The sequence below is a fragment of the Oryctolagus cuniculus genome, chromosome 3 (assembly GCF_964237555.1).
Source record: "Oryctolagus cuniculus chromosome 3, mOryCun1.1, whole genome shotgun sequence".
Lineage (NCBI taxonomy): Eukaryota > Metazoa > Chordata > Mammalia > Lagomorpha > Leporidae > Oryctolagus > Oryctolagus cuniculus.
The window spans coordinates 117,746,098-117,773,651 of record NC_091434.1 but is presented as its reverse complement, the minus strand read 5'-3'; the positions used below and the strand labels follow the sequence as shown (position 1 = coordinate 117,773,651).

The following is a 27,554-nucleotide window of genomic DNA, read 5'->3' as shown; positions in this document are numbered from 1 at the left end:
CGGGCAGAGAAAGAGGTCCTTCACTGTGATCTAGGATTCCAACAGAGGGCTGGGGCTGGCGGGGGCAAACAGTGTCTTCAGACAGGCTTTAATCTTCTCAATTTCTTTTAGTTCCCTATCCGTTTCCTTTCCTCGAATAGAGCCACAACGTGAGCCCCCACGTCTAGAACTCAGTCTCATGTTTAGCCTTCTCCCTCCCCTTCGAACTTATCACCCCTCAACAAATATGTTAGAAAAATCTTCGGAACTCCCACACTTGAGGTGACTAAAGCACATCTTTATTTTGCAATTGAACATGAAGAGTCACAGCTAGAGATGTTTTCACGTTTGTACCTGAAAAACTATTTTTCAATCAAAATGAAACATGGTCAACAAAACACGTGTAATAATACCATTTCACAGAACACAAATTCTTCTTCAGACTAAAACAGTTTTAATGAAGACCAGCATTTTTATCCCATTTGTTGTTAGAATGTGTAAATATCTGAAACCCCAATTAATGGCAGGATTCTCATTTTTCATTGAAATGAAGACATACACAAGGCCTTTCAAGCACACAGGAAGCCGTGGTGACAAATGCATAGGGATGACTTCAAATTATCCAGTGTTGACCAAATTCAAACTTACACATTTTAAATAAATCCTTAGCTTCCCTGTCTCTTAATTATGAGAACAAACCATACAGAAAAGGAGCTTTTCATGAAATGGGGGAAAGTGAGCCTGAAAAATGAAAGGGCTAGTGAATTCCATTTGCCACTAAGTTTAGTAGAACCAACCAATAAATGGTGACAGAAATGTAAAATCATATTGTAAGTAGGAAATAAACTAGATTTTAACTAAGTGACTTTCCCCCTTCGTATTTACATATAGCACCTATTACAAAAAAAATCCCAAATTAAAACACCCTCTACATAGAAATAATTATTTGAAAACTGCTTAAAAATATCGTTGATGAGTATAAACTATTAGTCCTAAAAGCCTACACTGTAGAAAATAAAGACTAGCTTTTCTTATTTGAAAAGATTTCAACATAGATTCGAACTGCAATCAAAGTCCCGATGCTGGGGAACATGGGCTGGACAGTTTTCACTGTGCAAGCAGATACATTCTACTGGTAGAAAATGAAAACAGCTTAATGTAAACTGTTTCAGCTTCTAAAATCCTGCCCTCGACATATATATAAAAAGCATGGGGTCTTCTGCCCCTTACTTTCTTGTGGTGCAGTATCTGCTCAACCCCTGGGTACTACACTGAAAACAAACAGCTTTCCAAGTATTCATGTAATGTACAAAAGCTGCAAAGCAGAAATGATTATGGTAAACCAAACTTTGCTGGAGCGAGCTGAGACAATGGAGCCCAGCAACACAGCCAACTGGGTAGCCTTTATGGTATTATATAAATTACAGAAAAGTGGCAAAGCTAAGATCATAGAAAGTCAGCTCTTAAATACCAAATGAGCTATCAAGAGATCATCATAAAGCATTCAAACCTGGGTCCAATCTAACACTTTCTAATACTAATTCACTCTGCCCTCTCCCCCCATATTTACAAAACTGCTAGGATAAATTTCACTTTTTATTGTATAAATTAGGTCAGTAGTAAGCATGAAATAAAGTGCTACTATTTGAAATTCAAGAAATCAATCTTAGCATTGAAATCTGACCTACTCTACAGAATACAAGAATGAACAAATCTTGCCAACTCACTGAAGGATGGGAAAAGATGGGTGTGCCAGAGAATCCCAGAATTGGGCTGGAATTTTCTTGCCCAGGAAGGCGAGTAACTGGAATACTACATTTTGGAGTACAAACGTTAAAAAAAAGCTTCTTTAAATAAAAGCTAAAATGGGCTGAATTGTGATTGCAGTGGACACGGGGAAACCACAGATCACCAACTACGGGCCTAAGGCTAACTCCCATGGCTTCCTGGTAATGATTTAGCAACATGGCACTTAATTTGAGGTTATCACAAATACAGTTTGCTAAATTTTGCCAACTCCCAGGGTTGACGGCACCTGACGCTAATCCTTTAACATCTGCAGCAAAAGTAAAGGAAGTATCACCTTAAAGTTCTCAGGATGTTTACTTTACAGTCTGGTTAGTGATCTGTAACAAGCTGGGGATTTGAAGCAGGAACCAAAATAATGGAAGTCTCCACTGACTCCAGCTGGAGTGATAAATAATAAATGCAACTTTTGAACGAAGCTGTCGAAAGTTGTTTTAAAATAAAGGATTTTGTTCAGGTGAATTACTGAACCCTAGAGCACACGGAGCTCCGCTACTCCAGGCCACAGTGGGGCTCATGGCCTTGCGTGTCCACAGCACTGCCGATAAAAAGGCAAAACCACTTGCTGGGTTGGGGGCCTCGGCACCAAGTAACTGCAGCGAATCGGAGGCACCGTTTTCTGGCTTCTCACAGCAATGGCCTCACTTGGGGCTGCCACTGTGCCACAGCCTGGGACCTCTCCTCCACTGGAAACACACCAACACCCTTCCACCCGCAGACAGCTAGACGTCAGTTATTTTACACCGAGAAACAGTGTGTGCAAAGCTTTTGCAGCTTCTAGTAGAGCCCAACCAAAGCACAGTGACAAAGAACGCGCACTGTATTTGAAATACGCTTCGGTGAGACTGCTCTTGCTTATAATGGAAAAGGATTTTTCTCCTAAAATTACATTTGGTGTAACGAAGCACAACGACCTTCCCTTTCTCCTCTCAATCCTTTCCGGACTTTACAAAGCATCCTTAGACTCGAGTCATCATTTGAAAGATACATTCATTTTCTTTACAGCACGAAAGACATACAAATAGCATTTTATCCCTTTTAAACAATGAAATTAGAGTTACCAGTTTCAACCTTCTGTCCATAGAAAAATATTTTCTCTATCATTCACACAACTATATGTAGGAAAATTCTACAGTGTTTAACTGAAAGTTTTAATGAACTTAACAAGGCTTTCAAACACTTTCATTCTTGCAGTGGAAATTTTAATAGGTTTCAGGAAGTTAAGTGTTTGAATTATCCCCTAAAACGGTAGTCCTTAGTTTTCAACTTATCATACCTTTTACTTTGGAAATAAAGAAAAACTTGGTTTACTTATTTCTGCACCAAATTCTGTCTAGCCCATGCTGCTGACGGCACGTCCGCAGCTATGACTTCCAGCCTTCCATTTAGCCTGGATCACTAAAATAAAAATAATCACGGAACAACATTTCCGAAACCAACAGTACACTGCAGTAGAGATATATACAAGTTAACAGCAGCAAATTTATATAAGGAAACAGAAACAACTTTTTGGTGTCTATCGTTTTAAACACAAATTCACCAAGACTGTGAGAATAAAATGTCTAATTGTGGCAGAAAGAGGCGTAAGTTTTTTGTTTTTGATAACATTGAAAGGCTTTTTAGTAACTGCTGCTAAGAAAACATTAAGTCTATAGATAATAAAAAATTGTGTTAGTAACAGTTGCAGACATGGTAAAGAAAAGTTGAACCAAACACATATAATTCAGGAATTAATTTCCTGGGCTTTTGATAAAATTGCTGAAGTTATCTAATAGCAATTGGCATTCAAAAGTGTTTTAGGATTATGTAAATTACTTTGTATGTATATATAATTCTCTAGGAATTTTATAAAACAGTTGCTACAACGTGAATTGTGATCACATCAAGACACCAATAAGTCTTTGCCAATAGATCAACCATTCTCATATTTGGTAAAATTAATCCAGTTGGTTTTAAATAACACAGCTATTTCACTTATTGTAAGCACCACAGAAAAATGGTTCTAGAAATTGTGGTAGGATAGCTGAAACGAATGTGGGTGGTAAGCAACACCAAGACAAAAGTATTTATTCTCTTGATGCGGTAGCTTACATAAAAGCAGGCAGTGGCATCATTTATCTATGTCTTATCATATTACTGAGAAGTTTATCTCAACAAATATTCACCATAAAGTATTTACTACAAATGACTTCAATGCAAATTCACCTGTACTACAAAATAATTACTAAAAAACAAAAGAGCCTGTAAACACTCCTCACATTATTGTGGTATAAATATTTTTTGTGAATTCAAAACCACTTTGGCAACCTTACCATTAGAATATTTTAAATATTCAAAATGCAGATATTAAATAGCACTGTTACAAATTCATGTTTCCTTCTCCTCTCCTGCTAAGATCATGAAACAAGTAATGCTTTACTTCTATTACATGTTCATATTATGAGCAGAAACGACCTCATGTTAAGTTGGACACATATTCTAAGTCTACGCTTTAAGTGCTTTTAAAAGCTAGTCTTCTAACGAGTTGAGAATGTTTTCATTGCTGCGTGTGTGTTGGCCTCAACACTTTACAAAAGCCTATGTCTTGTCAGGGAAGCATGACTGGCACACTGAATCAGGGTCCTAATTGGGGACACTTTTGAAGTCTACTTATTTCTAACTTATGTGATATCCTCTAAGGCCATGGTTATGAAGTGAGAACACTGCCAGAGTACGTTTCTCAAGCTGAAAGAGACTAAAATTCACAATTTGATATTAACTAGGCTATAATTTACTGAGGGTCTAGTATAATACAAAGAACACCGCACTGAGAATGAGGAAACTTAGACTGTAGAAGACCAGACTGTTAAATCAGTTACCGTTGCGGGACCTCTGGGTCTGGCCTGCAGCAGTCAGGGGAGTGGATATTGCATAAAATCTTTCAAGTTCCTTTTAGCTCCAAAGTTGCGGTACTTGTGGTGGAGACAGGAGACTGGAGACTTTTGCACAGATATCTGATTAGACTTGATCAGATCCTGTAATTAAAATAATCCTTTTTCTCTGTGGCCATATGCCTTTGTGAAAACACACATAAATAAATGCACTGAAGTACTTATATATATATTAATATATGTATCAGTTGACACCTTCAAGCAACTTTCTTAATGGCTTTATACACCATTTTATTTGAAGTCAGTTTTCATATAATAATAATAAATGTCCTCTTTACTCTTAATCAAAATCAACCCTCCCCCCGACCCCTGTCCTAGCGAATCAGACAAAAGTTATTTTGCACAGTTTACTCTGCTTCAATTTGAATGGAATCAGTGGTTTAACAAATACAACCAATTCTTCTTGTGAATGTAAAGTCTAATCCAGTGTCCCTTGTTCTATCCGCACAGTGCTGACAGAAATCAAATGTTCAGTCGGAATGAACAGCAAAAAACCCAGCCTAAATCAGGGGGAAGGTTCCCCAAACATTTCTTAGAATTGGCAAAAGCTCCTTGATTACCCAGTACTGATTTCCACTTCTCAGAATGAAAGTTGGCACTGACTTCCTGCGTGAGTTGGGGTTACCAGGGCTGAGGCGGGAGGGGTGCTGGAAGAGCAGCGAGCAGCCCAGACCCAGAAAGCCTGGCACTTTATTACACAACAGTATACTGGCAAAGGTGGAGTCTAGAAGCACGTTGTGTATGAAAGCTAGGATTATTTCTAGAAACCAATTTAAACTGAGAAACAGGTGAGAAACCTCCTAGTTGTAACAGATGCAGTCTTATGGAAGCATAGCATGTTTGTTTTAAGAAGCTGTGAAGGATAATTTATTTTAAATTTAAGATCCTAATATACTTCTAAAAAAGGATTTTTTTCTGTACATAAAAATACTGAGAGAGAAGTGGCTCTGAGATGAAAAATCCACGCATGAGATATTTAAATTGTCTAAACTTCTACTACACGGTCATTTAAAGACAGGCATTAATGATTCCCTGCCAGCAGTTTGAGTTACCCTTAGCAGGGTAAACACAGCCCTAAATGGAAAAGCAGGCCACTCAGGCCATCCACCTGCTGCCTCCTACACCACTGCCATCTTTCTACCTCTGGCTGTCGCGTTCTGTCTCTCAGGTACAGATACTGAATTTAGATGAAACACTGCCAAAACAGTTACTTAATATGTAGGCCCTCAACATAATTTTACTTGTTCACTTTTCAACTTGCCAGTTTACAGCAGCCTAAATTACATTTATCTGTTGGTAGACAATGGTATGTTCAAATAAGACTATAGTTAATTTACTGTACTGTATTGATTGTGAAATGAAGAAATGGGTAATAGAATTTTATGTTTACTTCTTTAAAAATGACAAAATAAGCCGGCGCCGCGGCTCACTAGGCTAATCCTCCGCCTAGCGGCGCCGGCACACCGGGTTCTAGTCCCGGTCGGGGCGCCGGATTCTGTCCCGGTTGCCCCTCTTCCAGGCCAGCCCTCTGCTGTGGCCAGGGAGTGCAGTGGAGGATGGCCCAGGTGCTTGGGCCCTGCACCCCATGGGAGACCAGGAAAAGCACCTGGCTCCTGGCTCCTGCCATCGGATCAGCGCGGTGCGCCGGCCGCAGCGCGCAGGCCGCGGCGGCCATTAGAGGGTGAACCAACGGCAAAGGAAGACCTTTCTCTCTGTCTCTCTCTCTCACTGTCCACTCTGCCTGTCAAAAAAAAAAAAAAAAAACAAAAAAAACAAAAAAATAAAAATGACAAAATAATAGCTTATCTGGTATTGGTATCTTGGCTATTAATGTTTAGGAGCTTAATTTCCTGAAATATTTTATTATGGATTTTAAATATGTGAAGTGACATAATTTAAATTACACTGAAGATCTATTAGTGTACTTTTTTTTTTTTTTGCCTCATACTAAAAAGCATTCCAAAATATCTACCATTTCATTCTAAACTTTGTCAGGACTATATAGAAATATTCAGAAACCACTAGAAAAATGAATCTATTTTAAACACAATCCACGTAAAATGATTGTGTAAGTAATGTTTGGGTGATCAAACTGGGCAATGCAAAAGTTCTCTCTGGAGACTTAAAAAGAAAAAACCTGAGGAGGAAAATATCCACATCCTTAACAGGAACCAGAGCCTTGTTCAGCAGATCCTTGATCATGCTGGACAATCAGAGTCTCTTTATCAACATGCTCATAACTTAGTAAGTTATCTATCTATCTATCTCTCTCTATATATAAAAAAAAAACTGGAGTAATTTAATCATACACAACAATGACAAGAAAACCTTAATTTTAGTTATTGAAGGATGAACATGATAAAGTATTCAGTCATATTTCATTTCTCAGTTACTGAATCCCAAGCAATAGGCCAGTGTGAAGAATGGTGACTGTAACAGACATGAGTGCTGCAGAGTAATAGTTTGGCTGTGGATAGGAATGAATCACAATTAAGTAGTCATTCTCTAACTTTAGCTCAGAGTACCAAAAATTTAACTGTCATATGCAAGTTAGATGTCATTTCCAAACTTGGGACTAAAATAAATATGAAATTCAAATAAAGCATCTTTTTAAGTTGAGCTGCTAAACTGTAATCCCTGTCCCTCAGTAAAGGAATGTGCCGATTTTGAACAATTCCATAGCAGCAGAGCGCACACTCAGTAGCACAATTATCTTTGCTTCTTATGGCAAAATACAAGTACTGAATAAGAAGTAGAATTTCCTTTCCCTTCTTTGACTGCATAACTCTCAATACAAGAAGCTGTTTTTAAAAATGTGAACTCACTCAAAATGCATAAAAATGTCAGAATGTACAATATACACACATACCTCCTAGTAGGGTCAAATGAGTGCCTTTTCATTAGACATACAAAGACGTCTCAAGGCACTTAAGGGGTTAAGACACATGCATGCATTCCTTTACATCAAGTATGTGAAATCACATGATTTGGAATAAGCCAACCTTATGGTAAATATAGGTTACATTACTAAATCCAAGAAAACCTGTAGATTGGTATTTATACTTTCTGTAAGATGCTGGTAAATGGACAATGTGCAGCATTTCCTGGGAACAGCAAACTCCACCTTTCTTCTGAACAGCAGGTCTCTACAGGGCCGCGCGGGGAAAGACGTGCTGCATCCATAGGCAGTGTACTGGCTAATATTGAGGATGATATTGCTAATATTTGAAAAAGAAAATCTGGTAAGCAGTACAGTCCATGAACTGCTGGAAAAGACCAGAGCTGACTCCTGACGCTTACTTCTTTTTGCTTTCAAGATTCAGGTGTATGACAGAGATGATGAGAATTCTCAGCCTTGTCTGTGGCAATTCTACCAGAAAGGGACTGCATGGCACCACCACAGCATTTCATACGTTACCCTGAACATACTCAGTTATTCACTATTTGTTCGGAGCAAAGCATGAAATAGTCTTCAAACACATGAGTTACAGATTCTGAAAGAGTGACATTTTTTAGACATAAAGTGCAACAGTGCTGAAGTTTTCAGTTTTCTGAGTTCTCCATCTGTCTTTGTTGGATGCCATCTCCTGTGGGCAGTACCACGGCACAGTGACTACACTGCAGAGCAGTTTTCCAGTACACATCCCAGGCCTTTCGCTTCCTCATTTATGTGATGATGTCGTTAAGGGTTTAACAAAGCCTTCTTCATAAACCTTCAAAATGGCTTCACACACAAATCTGTATTGACTCTGAAAAATACAATATAAAAAACAGAATTGATCAGAAAAACCAGAATAGCAAAAAAAAAAAAAAAAAAAAAAAAAAAAAGGACACACTTGTCACTCGGCTTACTTATAAAAGAAATACAATGTCCAATTGCACAGACACAACCTTTTCCTCTAACAGACTGGCAAACAGTTAAAAAGGGACAACACATTTTGTGGGCAAAACACATCCATCCACTGCTGGTAGAGATGTTAAAGATAGGCAATCCCTTTGAAGAAGGGTTTGGCAGCACCTAACAAAATCACATAGATTTACCTTTGGCCCCAGCAGTCCCACTTGTAGGAATCTATCTAAAAGGTAAACTGCAAAAAGAAACCAAAACATACATTCGCAAATGAGGCTATTCATTGCCTGGCTATTTGTAACAACAATACAGGTAGACACAATCCAAGTGCCATCAATTAGGGGCTGGGTGAGTAGTCAGTCTGTGATATATCATAATAACACAATACTGCTAGTCGGGGGAAAAAGACAAAAAGAACAAGTCTACAAACTACTATAGACTGATTCCAGGATATTTTGTTAGGTTAAAAAAAAGCAAGGTAGATAAAAGTATACATAATTTATTATCTCTTTAAAAGAAATATAAATATCTAATCTAGTAAATGTGTTAAAAAAGTTAAATAAGTTATTAAAATTTTGTGCTTCAAATGACACAACCAAGGAGTGACAGGACAGAAAGGGAAGAAAATACTTGCAAATCATAAATCTGGTAAGAGGTTCTATCAAAAAAAATAAAGAAGTTTTACAACTCAATTCTGAAATGACAACCCAATTTAAAAACAGGCAAAAGACTTGGACAGAAGTCCAAAGGAGATACACAAATAAATGGTCAGCTATCACATGAAAAGATGCTAGATACCATTAGTTATTAGAGGAATGCAAATCAATTTCATAGTAAGATATCTCTTCATATCCAGTAGGATGTCTAAAATAATACACACACACACACACGTGATTTTTCTTTTGACCCTTGGAGCATAATTATGTATCAGTGGGGAATTTAGTAAATGACTAAATAAATGGCTTAACTTCTAGGATTTGTTGTTGTTTCAATTTAAGTTCTTATGTAAAAAGAAAGGCAACTCCACAGAGCTGTTTCACCCAAAGCAGGTTTGTCAGGATTCTCCAGTTCAGGGACCCTATCATTCTCAGCATTCCACTTGCCTAAGTAATACAACCAAGTTTCTCTTCACCTGTTTAAGCACTCAAGATCTAACATGCTGGGCAAATGTGCGTGCTAGAAAAACTTTCTTTGTGAAAGGTCAGATAACTAAATATTTTAGAAATTACAGGCCACATGCTATCTGTTGCAACTTCTTAATTCTACTATTACGGTGTGAAAGCAGCCATAGGCGATACATAAACAAATAAGCATGGCTGTATTCCAATATAATTTTATTTACAAAAACAGTGGAAGGACAGATTTGGCTGGTGGGCAGAAGTCTGCTGACCCCTATGCTAATAGCTCCTGGTGAGGAATTAAAAAGATAAAAATATATTAAGAATATAAGTTGATGACAAAGGTTATCATGTTAAGGACACACATATGGACATGCAGTACAGAACTTACAGGTGTTTGGATCATCATGGCTCGTTGATCTCTCATTGTTCTTACAATGTCTAATGGATAAACTGGCTGATTGCATTCAATGAGACACATGGCTGTTTCCATAGTAATAAGAACCCCTGTTCTTCCAATTCCAGCACTAAAAAAAGACAAATATGGGCAAGGTCTTACTGATACTATTCTGTTAAACTTCTTGCAACACTCATGCAGGAAAAGAACAATTTCATTTTAATATTTTATATTACAAAAGTAGCAAGTCAACTTTTGAACAAGGTATATAGACATATTGGGGTAACCCCCTTAAATGCAAAATAACAGAACTATAATAAATCAATAACAAATGCATAAAATAGTATCTTTTTTTTTTTTTTTTTTTTGGACAGGCAGAGTTAGACAGTGAGAGAGAGAGACAGAGAGAAACGTCTTCCTTCTGTTGGTTCACCCCCCAAATGGCCGCCATGGCAGGCGCGCTGCACTGATCCAAAGCTAGGAGCCAGTTGCCCCCTCCTGGTCTTCCACGTGGGTGCAGGGCCCAAGCACTTGGGCCATCCTCCACTGCCTTCCCGAGCCACAGTAGAGAGCTAGACTGGAAGAGGAGCAACTGGGACTAGAACTCGGTGCCTATATGGGATGCCAGTGCTGCAGGTGGAGGATTAACCAAGTGAGCCACAGCGCCGGCCCCAATAAAGTATCTTATACTATCAAATAAATTAGCTTTTAAAATAAAATTTAATTCGAATTAAACTTTAGCATTGAGATAGTCCTGAAGAACTCTTAGTATAATCTGTGAATATAAACAGAGAAGCTACTGGGGACTTAAGATATGAAATGACCCAGTATGTTTCACCATTCTTGCCATTTTGTTATCTCAAATCTTTGGCCTACAATGTGTTTTGATGATTTCAATGTCTTTTCTTAACATGCTGGAAGTTTTAAGGATGAAAATCTTAATATATTCTCAGTAAGCCACTTGACACAGGTGGTCCTAACCAGGAGGGAATTTCTCCTTAGCTTTGAGTTGGTCAGTGGCAGCGAAGACTGCAGTCATTGTATCTGCCCTTTGAAGGTGGAAGGGTACATGGGTCTGAAAGGAAGGAATGGTATCTGCCATTATTCACCTGTAGATATTTGAGTGGCATAGTTCATAAGGACATTTGGTAATGGGATAGGCAGGTAGGTAGTTTAGGTCAGTTGAACTGGAACTTGTCAATCAAAATGCCCCCTTTCCTGGGATGCATCTGCTTATCTGAGGCCTAAAGGAAGGGGGAATACTATGAAAATATGGATATTGAGTTCCATGTGGAACTTGTGGAGGTGCCATGTAATTCCCAGGTGGCTTTATGCCTGGAGAGGGACTATCCCTTACTTCATAAAAGAGGCCAAAAACTGGGAAGGTCTGTCTGTCCATATCTCTTTCTCTCCCTGCTGGGTAGTGGTATTTCTGTGTGGAGCAATGCCTGCTCATGAGTGTATGTGTCAACTTGCTTACCTTTTAAATAAAACCTGTAATCACTTTTTGCACCTTTTATGCATCTGCACTTAGAATGCACTTAGGGAACAGTGCTGTGGCATGGTAGGTTAAGCCTCCACCTGTGGCTCCGGCATACCATATGGGCACCGGTTCAAGTCTCGGCTGCTCTACTTCTGATTCAGTTCTTTGCTATGGCCTGGGAAGGCAGTCGAGGATGGCCCAAGTGCTTGGGCCCCTGTACCCATTAGGGAGACCTGGAAGCAGCTCTGGGCTGCTGGCTTCGGATCAGCCCAGTTCTGACTGTTGGAGCCAATTGGGGAGTGAACCAAAAGATGGCTCTTGACTTTGGATCGGCCCCTCTGGCCATTGCAGCCATTTGAGGAGTAAACCAGAGGATGGAAGACCTCTCTCTCTGTTTCTCCCTCTCTCTATAATTCTGCTTCTCAAATAAATAAATCTTAAAAAAAAAAAAAAAAAAAAGAGGCCGGCACTGCGGCTCACTAGGCTAATCCTCCACCTAGCGGCGCCGGCACACCAGGTTCTAGTCCCGGTCGGGGCACCGGATTCTGTCCCGGTTGCTCCTCTTCCAGGCCAGCTCTCTGCTGTGGCCCGGGAGTGCAGTGGAGGATGGCCCAGGTGCTTGGGCCCTGCACCCCATGGGAGACCAGGAAAAGCACCTGGCTCCTGGCTCCTGCCATCGGATCAGCGCGGTGCGCCGGCCGCAGCACGCCGGCCGCGGCGGCCATTGGAGGGTGAACCAACGGCAAAGGGAAACCTTTCTCTCTGTCTCTCTCTCTCACTGTCCACTCTGCCTGTCAAAGGAAAAAAAAAGATTTTCCAGGTACAAGACAAGAACCTGTAGTGAAATGAATATACCCTCCTTCTCCCATCAGAAGGACCATCTCAAGAAAGGGATGAGTGAGTACTCAGTGAACATCCTGACAGGCTTCAGGTAAGCACATTGCTGGGAGGGAGGGAATGTAAACCCCAGACTTCTTCTTCTTCTTCTTTTTTTTTTTTTTTTTGACAGGCAGAGTGGACAGTGAGAGAGAGAGACAGAGAGAAAGGTCTTCCTTTGCCGTTGGTTCACCCTCCAATGGCCGCCGCCGCGGCCGGCGCCGTGCGGCCGGCGCACCGTGCTGATCCGATGGCAGGAGCCAGGTACTTATCCTGGTCTCCCATGGGGTGCAGGGCCCAAGCACCTGGGCCATCCTCCACTGCACTCCCTGGCCACAGCAGAGAGCTGGCCTGGAAGAGGGGCAACCGGGACAGAATCCGGTGCCCCAACCGGGACTAGAACCCGGTATGCCGGCGCCGCAAGGTGGAGGATTAGCCTAGTAAGCCACGTCGCCAGCCTAAACCCCAGACTTCTATTAATGCCTACGTTGGGGGTCAGTGCTGTGGCCTAGCAGGTGGAGCCACCACCTGCAGTGCTGGCATGCCATGTGGGTGCTGGTTCGAGTCCTGGTTGCTCCACTTCCAATACAATCCAGCTCTCTGGTGTGGCCTTGGGAAAGCAGTGGAAGATGGCCCAAGTGCTTGGGCCTCTGCACCCACATGGGAGACCAGGAGGAGGCTCCTGGCACCTGGCTTTGGATTGGTGCAGCTCCAGCTGTTGTGGCCATGTGGGGAGTGAACCAGCAGATGGAAGACCCCCCCCCTCTGCCTTTCAAATAAATAAATAAATAAATAAATAAATCTTAAAAAAAATTGCCTATGTTATGGTCTGAAAATTCCCCCCTCCATTCATAGGCTGAATCTTTCTTTTTTTTTCAATTTGAAAGGCAGAGTAACAGAGAGGCAGAGGCAGAGAAAGAGAGGTCTTCCATCTACTGGTTCACCCCTCAAGAAGTTGCAACAGCCGGAGCTGTGCTGATCCAAGCCAGGAACTTCATCTGGGTCTCCCTTGTGGGTACAGGGGCCCAAGCACTTGGACCACAGGCCACAGCAGAGAGCTGGATCAGAAGTGGAACAGCCAGGACACAAACTAGTGCCCATAGGGGATGCCGGCACGTAGATGGTGGCTTTACCCACTATGCCACAGTGCTGACCCATATGTTGAATCTTTATCATCATGTGACAGTATTAACAGATGGGGCATTTATGAAATGATCACATCACCAGGACAGTCCTCTTAGATGAGATTAGGGTCATAATAAAAAGGTACAAGGGTTCACCATTTCTGCCATATAGGGATGCACCATCTGTCTTCTCTGGAAGATGTTAACAACAAGGTACTATCTTAGAAGCGGACAGCCCCACTACCTGACACTGAACGTATAGTGTTTCGATCTTGGACTTCCCAACCCCCACAAATGCCAGCAATACATTTCTGTTTTTTAAAATTACCTAGTCTCAGGCCTTTCATTATAGCAGCACAAATGGACTGAAAATGCCTGCTATATAGTATCTTATCAAATATCAATTGTAAGACACATTCCAATTTCAGAGATATTTACATATAAAATGGATAAACTAAGAATTGGTACAGTAGGAATTATTTTTATCTGCTATGATAAAGTTTCTGCTAATCATATATTAGAATACACTTGTGTCTTCAACGTTTAGAGCATAACTGTAGGTTCTCACTCATCATTATAATGACAAGTACAACATAAGGATGAAATTAAATACATATTTTCTTTTAAGACTGGCATATTGAAACAGTTATTCATTCATAAAAGACAAGAACAGAATACCTGCAATGGACAACAACAGGTTCTTCCTTGCCAGCCCTACTATTTCGGACATGACAAACAAAATCCAGAAAGTCACTTGAATCATCAGGAACTCCATGGTCAGGCCAGGCTATGTACTGGATTTGAGTGAGTTGACGACTCTCATTTTTCTAAGTGAAGATGAAAAATTTATGTACCTTGATTTAGGAATTATCTTTAAAGTAGAAATATTCGTATTATTTTAATTTTAGAAGGAAAGAAAACCAACTGCTCTCCACCAGACAAAAAAGTAATGTATAAACTCAGTAAAACTCAAAATATCAGTGGAAAAGAAAGAAAACATTTTATAACAATGGTTGTATCCACTTAAGACTTGGCTGCTTGCATCACTTCTGTTTTTAACAATTCAATTTTGGTATTTGTGAAGTATTTTTAAAAAATATTTATTTATTTAGGGGTCAGTGCTGTGGTGTAGCAGGTAAAGCCGCTGCCTGCAGTGCTGGCATTCCCATATGGGCACCAGTTTGTGTCCTGGCTGCTCCACTTCCGATCCAGCTCTCTGCTATGGCCTGGGAAAGCAGTAAAAGATGGCCCACATCCTTGGGCCCCTGCACCCATATGGGAGATGTGGAAAAAGCTCCTGGCTCCTGATTTCGGTCGGCCCACCTCTGGCAGTTGTGGCCACTTGAGGAGTGAACCAGTGGATGGAAGACCTCTCTCTCTCTGCCTCTGCCTCTCTCTAACTGCTTTTCAAATAAATAAATAAATAAATAAATCTTTAAAAAGAGAAAGACAGAGTTACACAGAGAAGGGAGTGGGAGGAGAGACAGCAAGAGAGATCTTCCATCTGTTGGTTCACTCCCCAAGTGGCCCCAACAGCTGGAACTAGGCTGATCTGTAGCCAGGAGCCAGGAACTTCCTCCAGGTCTCCCACGTTGGTGCAGGGGCCCAAGCACTTGGATGATCTTCTGCTGCTTTCCCAGGCACATTAGCAGAGAGCTGGGTCATAAGTGGAGCAGCCGGAACTCTAACCAGTGCCCATATGGGATGCTGGGACTGTAAATCACGGCTTTACCCACTACGCTGCAGTACTGGCCCTTGTTTTCAAGATGATAATCAAGCAAACAAATTAAGAACCAGAGAAATGTTTAAGGAAAACCAAGAACTGTTAGGTAAGCAAAAATGTTAAAGTGAAGACATTTTTTGTGAACAAAGTTGGGTTGATCCTGCTAAAACACAGATGAAATTATGGAAATTAGAAAAATCAAATCTCAAAGTAAATGTAGGCTAAAAACAAGATAATAAAAATACAAATTCCATTCAAGGATGAATTATTTTTGGGGAGCTAATGATTGAGAGAAGAGAGTAAGAGCACTGCATTTAGACAAATCTTGATTCCAATCTTGACTCTCTAACTGGGAACTGGGGTCTCAATCCAAGTCTCCCATTTAAGAGCAGGAACACAACCACGTGAGCTATCACTGCTGACTCCCAGGATGCTGGAATCAGGAGCTGGAGCCGAGTATCAAATATGAACCCAGGTGTTCTAATACAGGACGTGTACACAGCCACATTCTTGGCTGCTAGGCCAAACGCCTTCCCTTCCTTTAATCATACTGCTGGCGTGACATTTCCAAAGGATTAACCATTGACAGGATGAGAATGGGCTTTCTCAGGTCCTGTTGTTCTTCCTCTAGCAGCTACTTCCTTCTTTTTTTTGTCCTTTCAGAACCTGAAGTGACCGGTAAGGGAACATCTAGCTGCAGACAGTAAAAGTAGGGTGCACTGGGGTTGGAGCTATAGTGCAGCAGGTTAAGTCACCTCTTAGAATGCCTGTAACCCATATGAGACTGCAGGTTTGAGTCATGGGTGCTCTGCTTTTGATGCAGCTTCCTGGAGTATGCCTGGGAAGGCAGCAGATGACGGTCCTAGTACTTGGGGCCCCTGCCATCCATGTAGGGGAGACCTGGATGGAGTTCCTGTGTCCTGGCTTCAGCCCGGCCCAGTCCTGGCTGTTGTGGGCATTTAGGGAATGAACCAGCAGATGGAAGATCTGTCTCTCCCTGTCATTCTGAAAAATAAATTTTATTTTACTTTTATTTTCACTCTGAAAAGTAAATATGTCTTTTTCTAAAAAAAAAAAAAAATTAGGGTGTACCAGCTCTAGTACCCTTGAGAAGATGGGCAGCATGACACCCTCTTTTATTAATCAGTTTCTATTCCTGTCAGGATTTAGAAGACAAAATGAGTGACCCAAGTAGACTAAGAATAGCTAGCTAATCAAAAAGCTACAATCTAGGGGCTGGCATTGTGGTAGAGTGGGTTTAGCTGCTGCCTGCAACACCAGCATCCCATATTGGAGTGCTGGTTCCAGTCTCAGCTGTTCTCTTCCAGTCCAGCTCCCTGCTAAGAGCCTTGGGAAAGCTGCAGAAGATGGCCCAAGTACCTGGGTCCCTGTCATACACGTGGAAGACCTGGATGGAGTTCCTGGCTCCTGGCTTCAGCCTGCTCTAGCCCTGACAGATAAGGTCATTTGGGGAGTGAATCAGCAGATGGAAGATCTCTTTCTGTCTCTGTCACTCTGCCTTTCAAATAAATAAAATAAATCTTTAAAAAAAAAAAAAAAAGCCACAATCTGTGAGAAGGTGCTGTCCATTTCCTTTTCCTCCTTAATACTGAGGGGACTGTGGAGCTGGATCTCCTCTACTCCTAACAAAGGGACAGCTTTCTGCTGTTTTTTCTGCATCTCCACAGAAATATCCAAATATTTTACTGTAGTACTCAAGGTAAAAATTTTTACTGACATTATTCAGTGTAAAACATTTTTATAACAAAACATACCTCTGGCCTACCTGTTATGAATAGCAATGTAGTAACAGTATAAGTACTATTTACTAAACTTATTTTTAACTGACAATTCATATTTAGCTATAGAGATGAGAAATGTATTACAGAATAAAAGAATATTCTTTATAAAATATCAAACTTTTCCATTGAAGCAATAGAGTTCAGTAATTTTCTTATTATTTCCTATTAACTAATATTCAGATTAAAAGTACTTTCAGGTTTCAAAGTCTTTACCTTGATCACAACAGTTTTAATGACTGGATAGCCTGTCTTCTTACCTCTTGGTTAAGTAGGGTCATCTTCCTGAAGACATAGGCAGTGTTCCCTTCTTCTGAGTGGCAGGTGACTTGGTAGCATCCATAGGATGAACTTCCTGTGGGTTCTGGCCAATATTGGTGACATTTAACCTGACATCAGTAGAATTAAATAAATAAAATTATATACATACATGAATTTAAGTTCTCCATTTTTATAATATTCTCACTTTTAAGAATGTTCAGTTTTACATAAAAGGTGCAAGAGTAATTTGATGAATTCATATACACGTCATGTAGATCTGCCAACTATTGAAATTTTTGTCATTTTCTTCTTTTATGGTAATAAATCTCATTAATTTTTTTAAATTGATTATTTTAAAAGCAGAGTGACAGAGAGAAAGAGAAAGAGAGCGAGAGTGAGCGAGCGAGAGAGAATCTTAAATCTGTTGGTTCATTCCTCAAATGGTCGCAATAGCCATGGGTAGGCCAAAGTGAAGCCAGGAGCTAGGAGCTCCCATCTCCCACGTGGATGACAGAGATACAAGTTCCTGGGCTATAATCTGCTGCCTCTCTAAGCACATTAGCAGGAATAATGATTGCAAAAAGAGGAGCCGTGACTTGAACCTGCGCTCTGATATGGGACCTGGGTGTCACAACCTACCTCTAGTTATATTTCTTTTTTTTTAAAGCTTTATTTATTTATTTGAAAAGCAGAGTTACAGAGAGAAAGAGGGATAGAAAGAGAGAAAAAAAGAGAGAGAGAGAGAGAGAGAGATCCTCCATCTGCTGGTTCACTCCCCAAATGGCCACAATGGCTAGGACTAGGCAAGGCCGAAGCCAGGATCCAGGAGCTTCTTCTGGGTCTCCCACATGGGTGCAGGGGCCCAGGGACTTGGGCCATCTTCTGCTGCTTTCCCAGGTGCATCAGCAGGAAGCTGGATCAGAAGTGGAGCAGCCAGGACTGGAACTGGCGCCCACATGGGATGCCAGCATTGTAGGCAGTGACTAAATCTATCAGCCAGCCCTGCTAATTATGCTTTGAGGCTACAAATATTCTGTTTAAAATTTAAGATTTTTTAACAGCTTTAATGACACATCAATCATGTACTATATAGCTCACCCAGTTAAAGTACACTGTTGTTTTTGTTTTGTTCAAGAGCTGGGCAACTATCACCACAATCACATTCAAAACATTTTTATTACACCCAAAAGAACCCTATACCCACCAGCAGTCACTGTGTGTCTTAACCCATTCCATTCCTTTTCCTTCCCCTTAGTCCTAAACAACCACTAATCTATTTTTTCAAAAAGATTTATTTACTTATTTGATAGGCAGAGCTACAGACAGAGAAAGGGAGGTAGAGAGAGAGAGAGAGATCTTCCAACCATTAGTTCACACCCCAAATGGCTGAAATAGTCAGAATTGGGCTAATCCAAAGGCAGGAGCTAGGAGCTTCTTCCAGGTCTCCCACATAGCAGCAATGGCTCAAGCACTTGGGCCATCTTCCACTGCTTTCCCAGGACATTAGCAGAGAGCTGGATAGGAAGAAGAGCAGCTGGGACTCAGCCGGTGCCCATATGGACGCCGGCACTGCAAGTGCAGGCTTTAACCTACTACATCACAGCACTGGCCCCAACTGATCTATTTTCTATGCCAACAGACCTGCCTATTTTGGACATTTCATATAAATACAATCATGTACTACATGGCCTTTTTGTTCAAGTTCTTTCACTTGGCATGTTTTCTGGGCTTACTTATGTTGAAGATGTATCAATATTTCACTCATTTTTATTGCCAAGTAATAATAAGTAAGAATATCTAAAATTTTTCTCGGTAGACTTCAGTTCTTTCCCCTTTTTAACCATGAAAATAATGCTGCAGTGAAATGGTTGTGTACAAACTGTTGTGTGGGCACAGGTTTTCAATTCTTTTGAGTATATCTAGGAATGAAACTGCTGAGTTATGGCATGTTTAAGTAGGCTTCAAGGAACTGCTAGACTGTTTTCAAAAATGGCCACACTATTTACAAATTCAGCAAAGGACAGTACTGTTTTTTCCAAATCATCAACACTTGTTAATATCAGTCCTTTCCATTTTAGCCATCCTACTGGACATGAAGTGATATCTCTTTGTGGTTTTAATTTGCATTTTCCTGCTGATTAATGATGTCAAGCATCTTTTCCTGTGCTGTGGGTTATTTGCATATCTTTGGAGAACTATCTATCTTAGATCTTTTGTCCTTTTTTTTTTTTTTTTTTTTTTGACAGGCAGAGTTAGACAATGAGAGAGAGAGACAGAGACAGAGAGAAAGGTCTTCCTTCCGTTCATTCATCCCCCAAATGGCCGTCAAGGCTGGCGTGCTGCGCTGATCCAAAGCCAGGAGCCAGGTGCTTCCTCCTGTTCTCCCATGCGGGTGCAGGGCCCAAGCACTTGGGCCATCCTCCACTGCTCTCCCGGGCCACAGCAGAGAGCTGGACTGGAAGAGGAGCAACCGGGACAGAATCCAGCGCCCCAACCAGGACTAGAACCCGGGGTGCCGGTGCCACAGGCGGAGGATTAACCAAGTGAGCCGCGGCACTGGCCTTGTCCATTTTTAAGTTGACTTGTTAAGTTGTAAGAGTTCTTCATATATAGTCTAGATAAACCAGAGTACTGCAAAAGTTCATGGAAAATAGAATTAAAAATAAGTTTATATTTCTTTTTTTAAGTTTATCTTTTTTTTTTTTTTAATTTGAAAGGCAGAGCAACAGGGAGACTGATTTTGCACTTGCTAGTTCACTCTCTAAATGACTACAACGGCAGGGGTGAGGGACAGATCATGCTGAAACCAGGAGTCTGGAGCTCAATCTGGGGCTCCACGTGGGTGGCACGGACTCCAGCATTTGACCCATCATCTGCTGCATCCCAGAGTGTGCATTAGCAGGAAGCTGGATGGGAAGCAAAGGTGAGACAAGATCCCAGGCACTCTGGTATGGAATGAGGGTGTCCCAGAAGGCAGCTTGACAGACTGTGCCACAAAACCTGTCCCTGTATACTTCTAATTAATCCTTTTAAATAACAGCAATAATAGCTAACATTTACATCACATTCATTATGAGTTAGTCAAAGTTTTATGCACTTAATCATGATGACTGAAATCATGAAACCAGAAGAAAAGTAGCTTAGAAATTATAAGAGTAAGTCAACATGAATATTTCAACTGCATATTTAATGTAATCTGAACAGAGCTCAATGTGTAAAATTCAACTACAACTTACTCTGCCACGTTCTACTTGTGTGGTCAACATAACAACCATGGAGGAGCCTTGTTCCCAGGTCATCTGCCAAAAATCTGTACAAGTGTGTGGTAAAGGCCCTTGGCAAGCAATGTACTGATTGATAATGCTTGAAGAAGGAATTTCCATCTAAAAAGAAGACATAAAAATAAAATATTTTGCATTATTGCTTTATACTGTGATCAGGAATATAAAAACCATCCACTAATTGATAAATGGAATACACCTAACTCTCAATAAACTGCAATTAGTAAAACAATCTTTATCAGTGGTTTCAGTTAAAATATTTTCATTTATTTGAAAGGCAGAGAGACAGAGAGAGATATATCTTCCACTCTCTGGTTCACAACTCAAATGCCCACAACAGCCATGGCTGGGTCGGCTGACGCTGGGAGCCCTGAAATTTCCCAAGTGGGTGGCAGGGACCCAAGTTCTTGAGCCCTCATTGCCTCCTAGGGTTTGCATCAGCAGGAAGGTGGAATCAGAAGTACAGCTGAGACTCAAACCCAGGCACTCTAATATGGGGTGTGGGCATCTTAACTGCTGCATCAAATGCTCACATCAATTCTCATTTAATCTGTAGAAGAATTTCTTGGTGATATCCAACAGTTAAGTATATTTATCTTTCAATTAGTGGAAAATGCAATTTAAATACAAAATATTCTAAAACACTTATTACGTTTTCAAGAGCAGCTTTACAGAGAATCTTGTTTCACAGGCAGAGACTTGTTAAAGAAGTAAGAAATAATTAATAGCTCATTAGTAAAATTCTGCTACTTGTTTTAGCTTGGATTTCACATACAAAATAATTTTAAAGGGTAACAGAAAAGTATTTAAAATTCAGTATTTGCTGATTCAGTGGTCAAAGAAATTTCTCAAAATATCTCAAATAATCAAAACTGACTGTATTTACAAGTAAACTGATATATTTGACTTATACTTAGGTTGTTGTTTATTTTTTAAAAAGATTTATTTATTTATTTATTTAGAGGCAGAGTTACAGAGGGAGGTTCTTCCGTCCTCTGGTTCACTCCCCAAATAGTTGCAACTGGCCAGAGATGGGCCGATCCAAAGCCAGGAGCCAGGAGCTGCTTCTGGGTCTCTCAGGACGGTGGCCCTATAGGATGCCAGCACTGCAGACTGCAGCTTTACCCATTACTCCACAGCGCCAGCCCCAGGTTCATCTTACTTTTAAAAAAATTATTTACTTGAGAGGAAGAGCAAGAGGATGAGAGAAAGATAGAGAGGAGAGAGAGATCTTTCATCTGCTGGTTCACTCCCCAAATGGCCACAACGGCCTGGGTTGGGCCGGGTCAAAGTCAGGAGTCAGGAGCATCTTCTGTATCTCCTACATGAGCACAGAAGCCCAGGCACTTTGGCCATCCTCTGTTGCCTTCCCAGGTGCATCAGCAGGGAGCTGAATCAGAAGTGGAGCAGCTGGGCCTTGAACTGGCACCTACATGTTATGCCGGTGTCATAGGCAGAGGCTTTACCCACTATACCACAACGCTGGCCTGTGATATATTCTAAACCGTTGATCTAATCCATTCATTGGATTGTCTGTTTTATGTCCAGTGATTTAAAAGGCCACCTCTACCATAAATAAAACTCTACTTATTTACTTCTTCAGTCTTTTTCTGGACTGGACTATTCTATTCCAGTGTGCTTCCTATATATATATATATATACATATATATATATATATATATATTTTTTTTTTTTGACAGGCAGAGTAGACAGTGAGACAGAGAGAAAGGTCTTCCTTTGCCGTTGGTTCACCCTCCAATGGCTGCCGCGGCCGGCGCGCTGCGGCCGGCGCACCGCGCTGATCCGATGGCAGGAGCCAGGAGCCAGGTGCTTTTCCTGGTCTCCCATGGGGTGCAGGGCCCAAGCACCTGGGCCATCCTCCACTGCACTCCCTGGCCACAGCAGAGAGCTGGCCTGAAAGAGGGGCAACCGGGACAGAATCCGGCGCCCTGACCGGGACTAGAACCCGGTGTGCCGGCGCCGCTAGGCGGAGGATTAGCCTAGTGAGCCGCGGCGCCGGCCCGTGCTTCCTATATATTAAAGAATCAGCATCAAACTATTTTCATTAGTATCATTTTGATAAATTTTTTCAGTATTTGGAACTTTTAACAGTTTATCAAAGGTAGGTTTTTAACAAAAGGCATAATAAAAGAAACTTACATTTATATAGTTTGCATTGATGTAGTCTTCACTACCTTTTAAAATAACCCGTGTAGCATCATCTGAAAAAATTTAAAAGAACAATGTTTTAATAAAGTTATGTTAAAAAGGTTAAACTCAACAAACGATAACAGATACTTACAAGGCGAAATATCTCTGTATCTATTTTTGGAAATGTTCTGAGGTAATTTGGCACAACACATTGTCATTCCAGGTTTTTTCCGATATAGTTGCTAAAAAAAGAAAACAAACTATCAGCAATTTGCTTTGTTTTTCAGACTTGTTTTGACACTAACAGGAAACAGGTTTTTTCCTTTGAATACCTCATCTACACAGAGATGTACCTGAGGCTAAGACAGTATTTTTTTTTTTTTAACAGGCAGAGTGGACAGTGAGAGAGAGAGACAGAGAGAAAGGTCTTCCTTTGCCGTTGGCTCACCCTCCAATGGCCGCCGCAGCTAGTGCGCTGCGGCCGGCGCACTGCGCTGATCCAAAGGCAGGAGCCAGGTGCTTCTCCTGGTCTCCCATGGCGTGCAGGGCCCAAGCACTTGGGCCATCCTCCACTGCATTCCCAGGCCATAGCAGAGAGCTGGCCTGGAAGAGGGGCAATCGGGACAGAATCCGGCGCCCCGACCGGGACTAGAACCCGGTGTGCCGGCGCTGCTAGGCAGAGGATTAGCCTGTTGAGCCGCGGCGCTGACCAGCTAAGACAGTACTAAAACAGACTTGCAAAGATGAATTCCATAGTTTCTGATATGAATTACGTATCATATTTTGAAAAATGATAAAACAAAGTGAAAACAATTTCGCTTCCTGTAGAAGTATCCAAAGTTGTGAACAGCAAGTCTGCAGGAAGTAATTTGGCTTTCATGTAGCTTGGAGGTGTTCACAGAATAAGAACAAAGAACTTTTTAAAGGAAAATCAGATGTGGCCGGTGCTGCAGCACAGGGGGTTAAACTGCTGCCTGGGGCATCAGCGTCCCATAGGGGTGCTTGTTCAAGTCCCAGCTGTTTCACTTCCTATCCATCTCCCTACTAATATGCCTGGGAAAGCAGCAGAAGATGGCCTAAGTACTTGAGCCCCTGAATCCGTGTGAGAGATCTGGAAGAAGACCTACTGTGCCATTTGGGGATTGAACCAGCAGACAGAAGGTCTCTCTTTCCCTTTCTTTCTGTAACTCTTCCAAATACATAAATAAGTCTTTAAAAAAGGAAACTAGACACATGCCCTAAATACTTTATAATGAAAATACTTCCATATAATACATATTTCAGAGCAACAAACATTAATGATGGCCATTAACAAGCATCTAGTTTCACTACATTAAACAAATTAAGTATACACAATCTAAATAAAGCATTTCAAATTCACTGTATACTTTTTGGTCAAAATACAGATTAGAAGTATTCTAGAAATATCTTATTCTTCCAATATAATGATTTATCTGACAATTTTGTTTTTTCCAGTTTTGGAAACTACACTAGCCAAAATCAGAGAAAGATTACAGACAACAAGGTATAAATCAAGACTCTGAAGTTTAAAATAGCCTATCCTTGTTTGTTCCCTTTAATAAAAACAACTATTTAAATAGAAAAAAATTTAGTTTGATGACATACATTTAAAGTTTCTTAATCTCCTTTTTAAACATTTATTGATATAATCATAGTATTTTGGGAGCAATTTTAAAAACTGCATTTTAGAGCTCTTTATTTCAAACTTCTCAGTATATCATGGAAGTTTATACATCATAATGGACAGATTAGGCAGTTAAGAAACCATGAAGCTAACCAGAGAAAACAAAGGTAGATCCCATCTCTACACAGTATTACTTACATCAAACTGTGTGAGGACTGTTCCAGTGATAAGCCCCTCAGCCAGCTGAAGCATTGACTCCCGTAGGGAATGGTCATCCTGATGGACACTATCCAGTGGGGCTTTCTCAGGAATGTACTGGAAGTCTGGTTCATTTTCCAGCTTTTCTTCCACTACATCATATACAGCTAAAATAAAACACAAACATGGAAATCTTAATGGAATTCACAATAGGAATTTGCCAGACACATTCATTAATTCTGCCTCAGAATGAAAAATTCATTTATAACTGCACCAGCTCATAGTCTGGGTGTACCATGTAGGGAGAGAGAGACTGGCTGTGGAGCTGAAGGACTCTGCTGTACCTTTGGGGAAAAGAAAGTCCTTGACCACATGGCTGGAACTGTCTATAATCTGTAGAGACATTAAGAAAAAGAGGAGTTGCTGAAAGTCAGCTCTGAGTAAAACTGCCCTTAATTTGCTTGATCTGGAGCAAGAGCACTAACAGAGCTTATAAACTGAATGACTAAATATGGTAAATTAGAAATAAATTGAATAATGCTATATAAAACATGCTCTGGCCTCTTTCCTCGACATGTTACAAACTAATCTGGGAGGCCAGATTTCAAATGAGAATTCTATGCCAGAATTCATAGTGTAAGGAAAGTCAGACCCTAGATCTGTAGCCCATCTTTTATTTTGGTTGATTGATTAAGAAAAAAAAAAAAAAAGGAGTCTGGAACTCCATCTGGGGAGGGGTCCAAGTACTTTGGGGCAACATCGGTTGCCTTCCCAGGCTCATAAGCAGAGAGCTGGATCAGAAGCAGGTCACCTGGGACTTGAACTGGCACTCAGATATGGGCTGCCAACATCATAAGTGGTGGCCTAACCCACTACGCCATGAAGTCGGTCCCCAATTGTACTTCTTTTCAGCTCCCTTCTTTAACACAAGAATTTATAAACATATATGCATGCATCCTAGGCCAAATGTGAGCTCAATGTTTATTCCTCTTTGTGAACTGTTGCTTCTTAGCTACCCTTCTGGCCTAGGGAATGCATAATAACCTGATCCATCCTTGGGAGTAGGGACCTGTGGAAAATGCCCACAAAGGACTAGGAGGTGGGCTCAGGGCTATGTGGATAGAAAACTGCGGGTTATCTAAGAGGTCTGGCTCCTCCTCAGATATGTATGTATTTTAGAGAAAAATAAATTTCTGAAATGAAGGACCAAAGACAAAAAAGTATAACGTTTTGTTAATGTTTTGTAAAGAAAAAGAAAATAGCAGATATTGATTATAACGCAACTTCAGGAAGATTTTTGTAAGAGGTAGGCCCTAGATGAGTTCCTCTCCTAATTTTAAGCACAAACAAGGAACTCTGGAATTGCAAAAAGGTCAGGCCTTTGCTGTCATATGCACTTCTGCACGTTCCAGTTCAATAGTGGTCATGAACCTGTGTGGTAAAAGTTGAATGCTGCCAAAGTGGCTTCAACACTAAATGAGGACAAATTATGCATCATGCTGGACAGTTATGAGAATTAAATACGAATATACAAGAAAGGCATGGGTGCACAGAAAGCTTTTAATACTTACTAGCTATTATTTTTTTAAAGCTGTTTTGGGTCTACTATCAAGAGAAAATAAGTAAGTAAAATTGAGAGAAATTACTTTCGGTATAAAATTTAAGTTGCTTTCCATGAAAGAAAGTATCTAGTACTGAAGGAATCACCTCAGTATCAAGTCTAAAGAACAAGTTCCTTGCAAAGTTAAAATAGAATATTCTGTAAAGTTTTTCAATCTTTCTAGAAAGTCCAGAGATAACGAGTGGAGAAGAACACAGAGTATAAAGAAGATAAAATGAAATGCCTGTTTATACCCAACAGATGAAACAGACTTTTTTGTTTGATTGTAAATATAAAAAGAAACTTTAAAATTTTTCTGGGTTGGGTATGGTGGGCAATAGGAAGAATTTGAATTATATTTTACTTTCTCTGGCATTTAATGAGTGATAACATGACATTAGCCATTAATTAGTCTGTTTAAAACTATAGTTAACAGTAAACCGTCCACAACAAGACTAGAAGAATATGTCCAACACTAGCACACAGACATTTTTTCTTAGAGAAGACTTACAGTGTTGAGGGAATGTGAAAATTATGCCACATGATCATGGTTGAAGGCTCTGGGACCCACAAACTCAAAAAGGGAGGATGGCTTCTAGTAAAACTAGGTGTTGTCAAGCATCTGAAGGAAGAGGGGTTAACCTTATTCTGCATAGCAGTGATAAGGAATTAGGAACAAAAGGCCTGAGCAAATATGGAGCTTCAGTTCAACTAATCTGGGACTGGGCCGAACTGCTCCAGGTGCCCCTGGGTGTTCGTTGGCAGGAGGCTCTTGAGGTGCTGTGCAGGAAACTCAAGCAATCAGCAAAGAAGCTAGAGCTTTACTGTTTCTCCAAACCTACGACTCTTTGACAGTGAATTATCAAGTCAGCTGTTCAGACACAACAGGACAAGTGGTGACACAATCAGGCAAGTGGACATCATTTACTGAAAACATAGGTAGGATTTTTTTCTTTTTTAAAGATTTATTTATTCATTTGAAAGTCGGAGTTACACAGAGAGGAGAGGCAGAGAGAGAGAGAGAGAGAGAGAGAGAGAATCTTCCATCTGCTAGTTCACTCCCCAATTGGCCACAATGGCTGGAGCTGCACTGATTCGAAGTCAGAAGCCAGGAGCTTCTTCTGGGTCTCCCATGTGGGTGCAGGGGTCCAAGGACTTGGGCCATCTTCTACTGCTTTCCCAAGCCACAGCAGAGAGCTGGATTGGAAGTGGAGCAGCCGGGACTCGAACCGGCGCCCACATGGGTAGGATTTTTAAAAAGCTGCTGTAACTACAGCTTGTTATGAAGTGCTCTAGAAGTGGAATAGAGTTCAAATTTTTTTTTTTTTTTTTA

General features: G+C 40.8%; 1 protein-coding gene across 6 annotated transcripts in view; it reads right to left on the bottom strand.

Annotated features, from left to right (window-relative positions):
- Positions 1 to 256: 256 nt before the first annotated feature.
- Positions 257 to 27,554, bottom strand: part of PTPN4 (protein tyrosine phosphatase non-receptor type 4) — a 193,664-nt gene continuing 166,366 nt past the window's right edge. For 5 of the 6 annotated variants that reach the window (XM_051848751.2, XM_017342790.3, XM_051848752.2 and 2 more), the window contains 8 exons: positions 24,622 to 24,788; positions 22,930 to 23,020; positions 22,788 to 22,849; positions 20,583 to 20,729; positions 17,346 to 17,474; positions 14,242 to 14,390; positions 10,075 to 10,210; positions 257 to 8,464 (listed from right to left, as the gene is read on the bottom strand). In XM_051848751.2, coding sequence (XP_051704711.2) covers positions 8,378 to 8,464; positions 10,075 to 10,210; positions 14,242 to 14,390; positions 17,346 to 17,474; positions 20,583 to 20,729; positions 22,788 to 22,849; positions 22,930 to 23,020; positions 24,622 to 24,788 — 968 coding nt within the window. In that variant the 3' untranslated portion in view covers positions 257 to 8,377. Of the gene's footprint in view, positions 8,465 to 10,074; positions 10,211 to 14,241; positions 14,391 to 15,007; positions 16,292 to 17,345; positions 17,475 to 20,582; positions 20,730 to 22,787; positions 22,850 to 22,929; positions 23,021 to 24,621; positions 24,789 to 27,554 lie in introns of those variants that run through there. The other variant, XM_051848753.2, reaches the window with a different exon arrangement.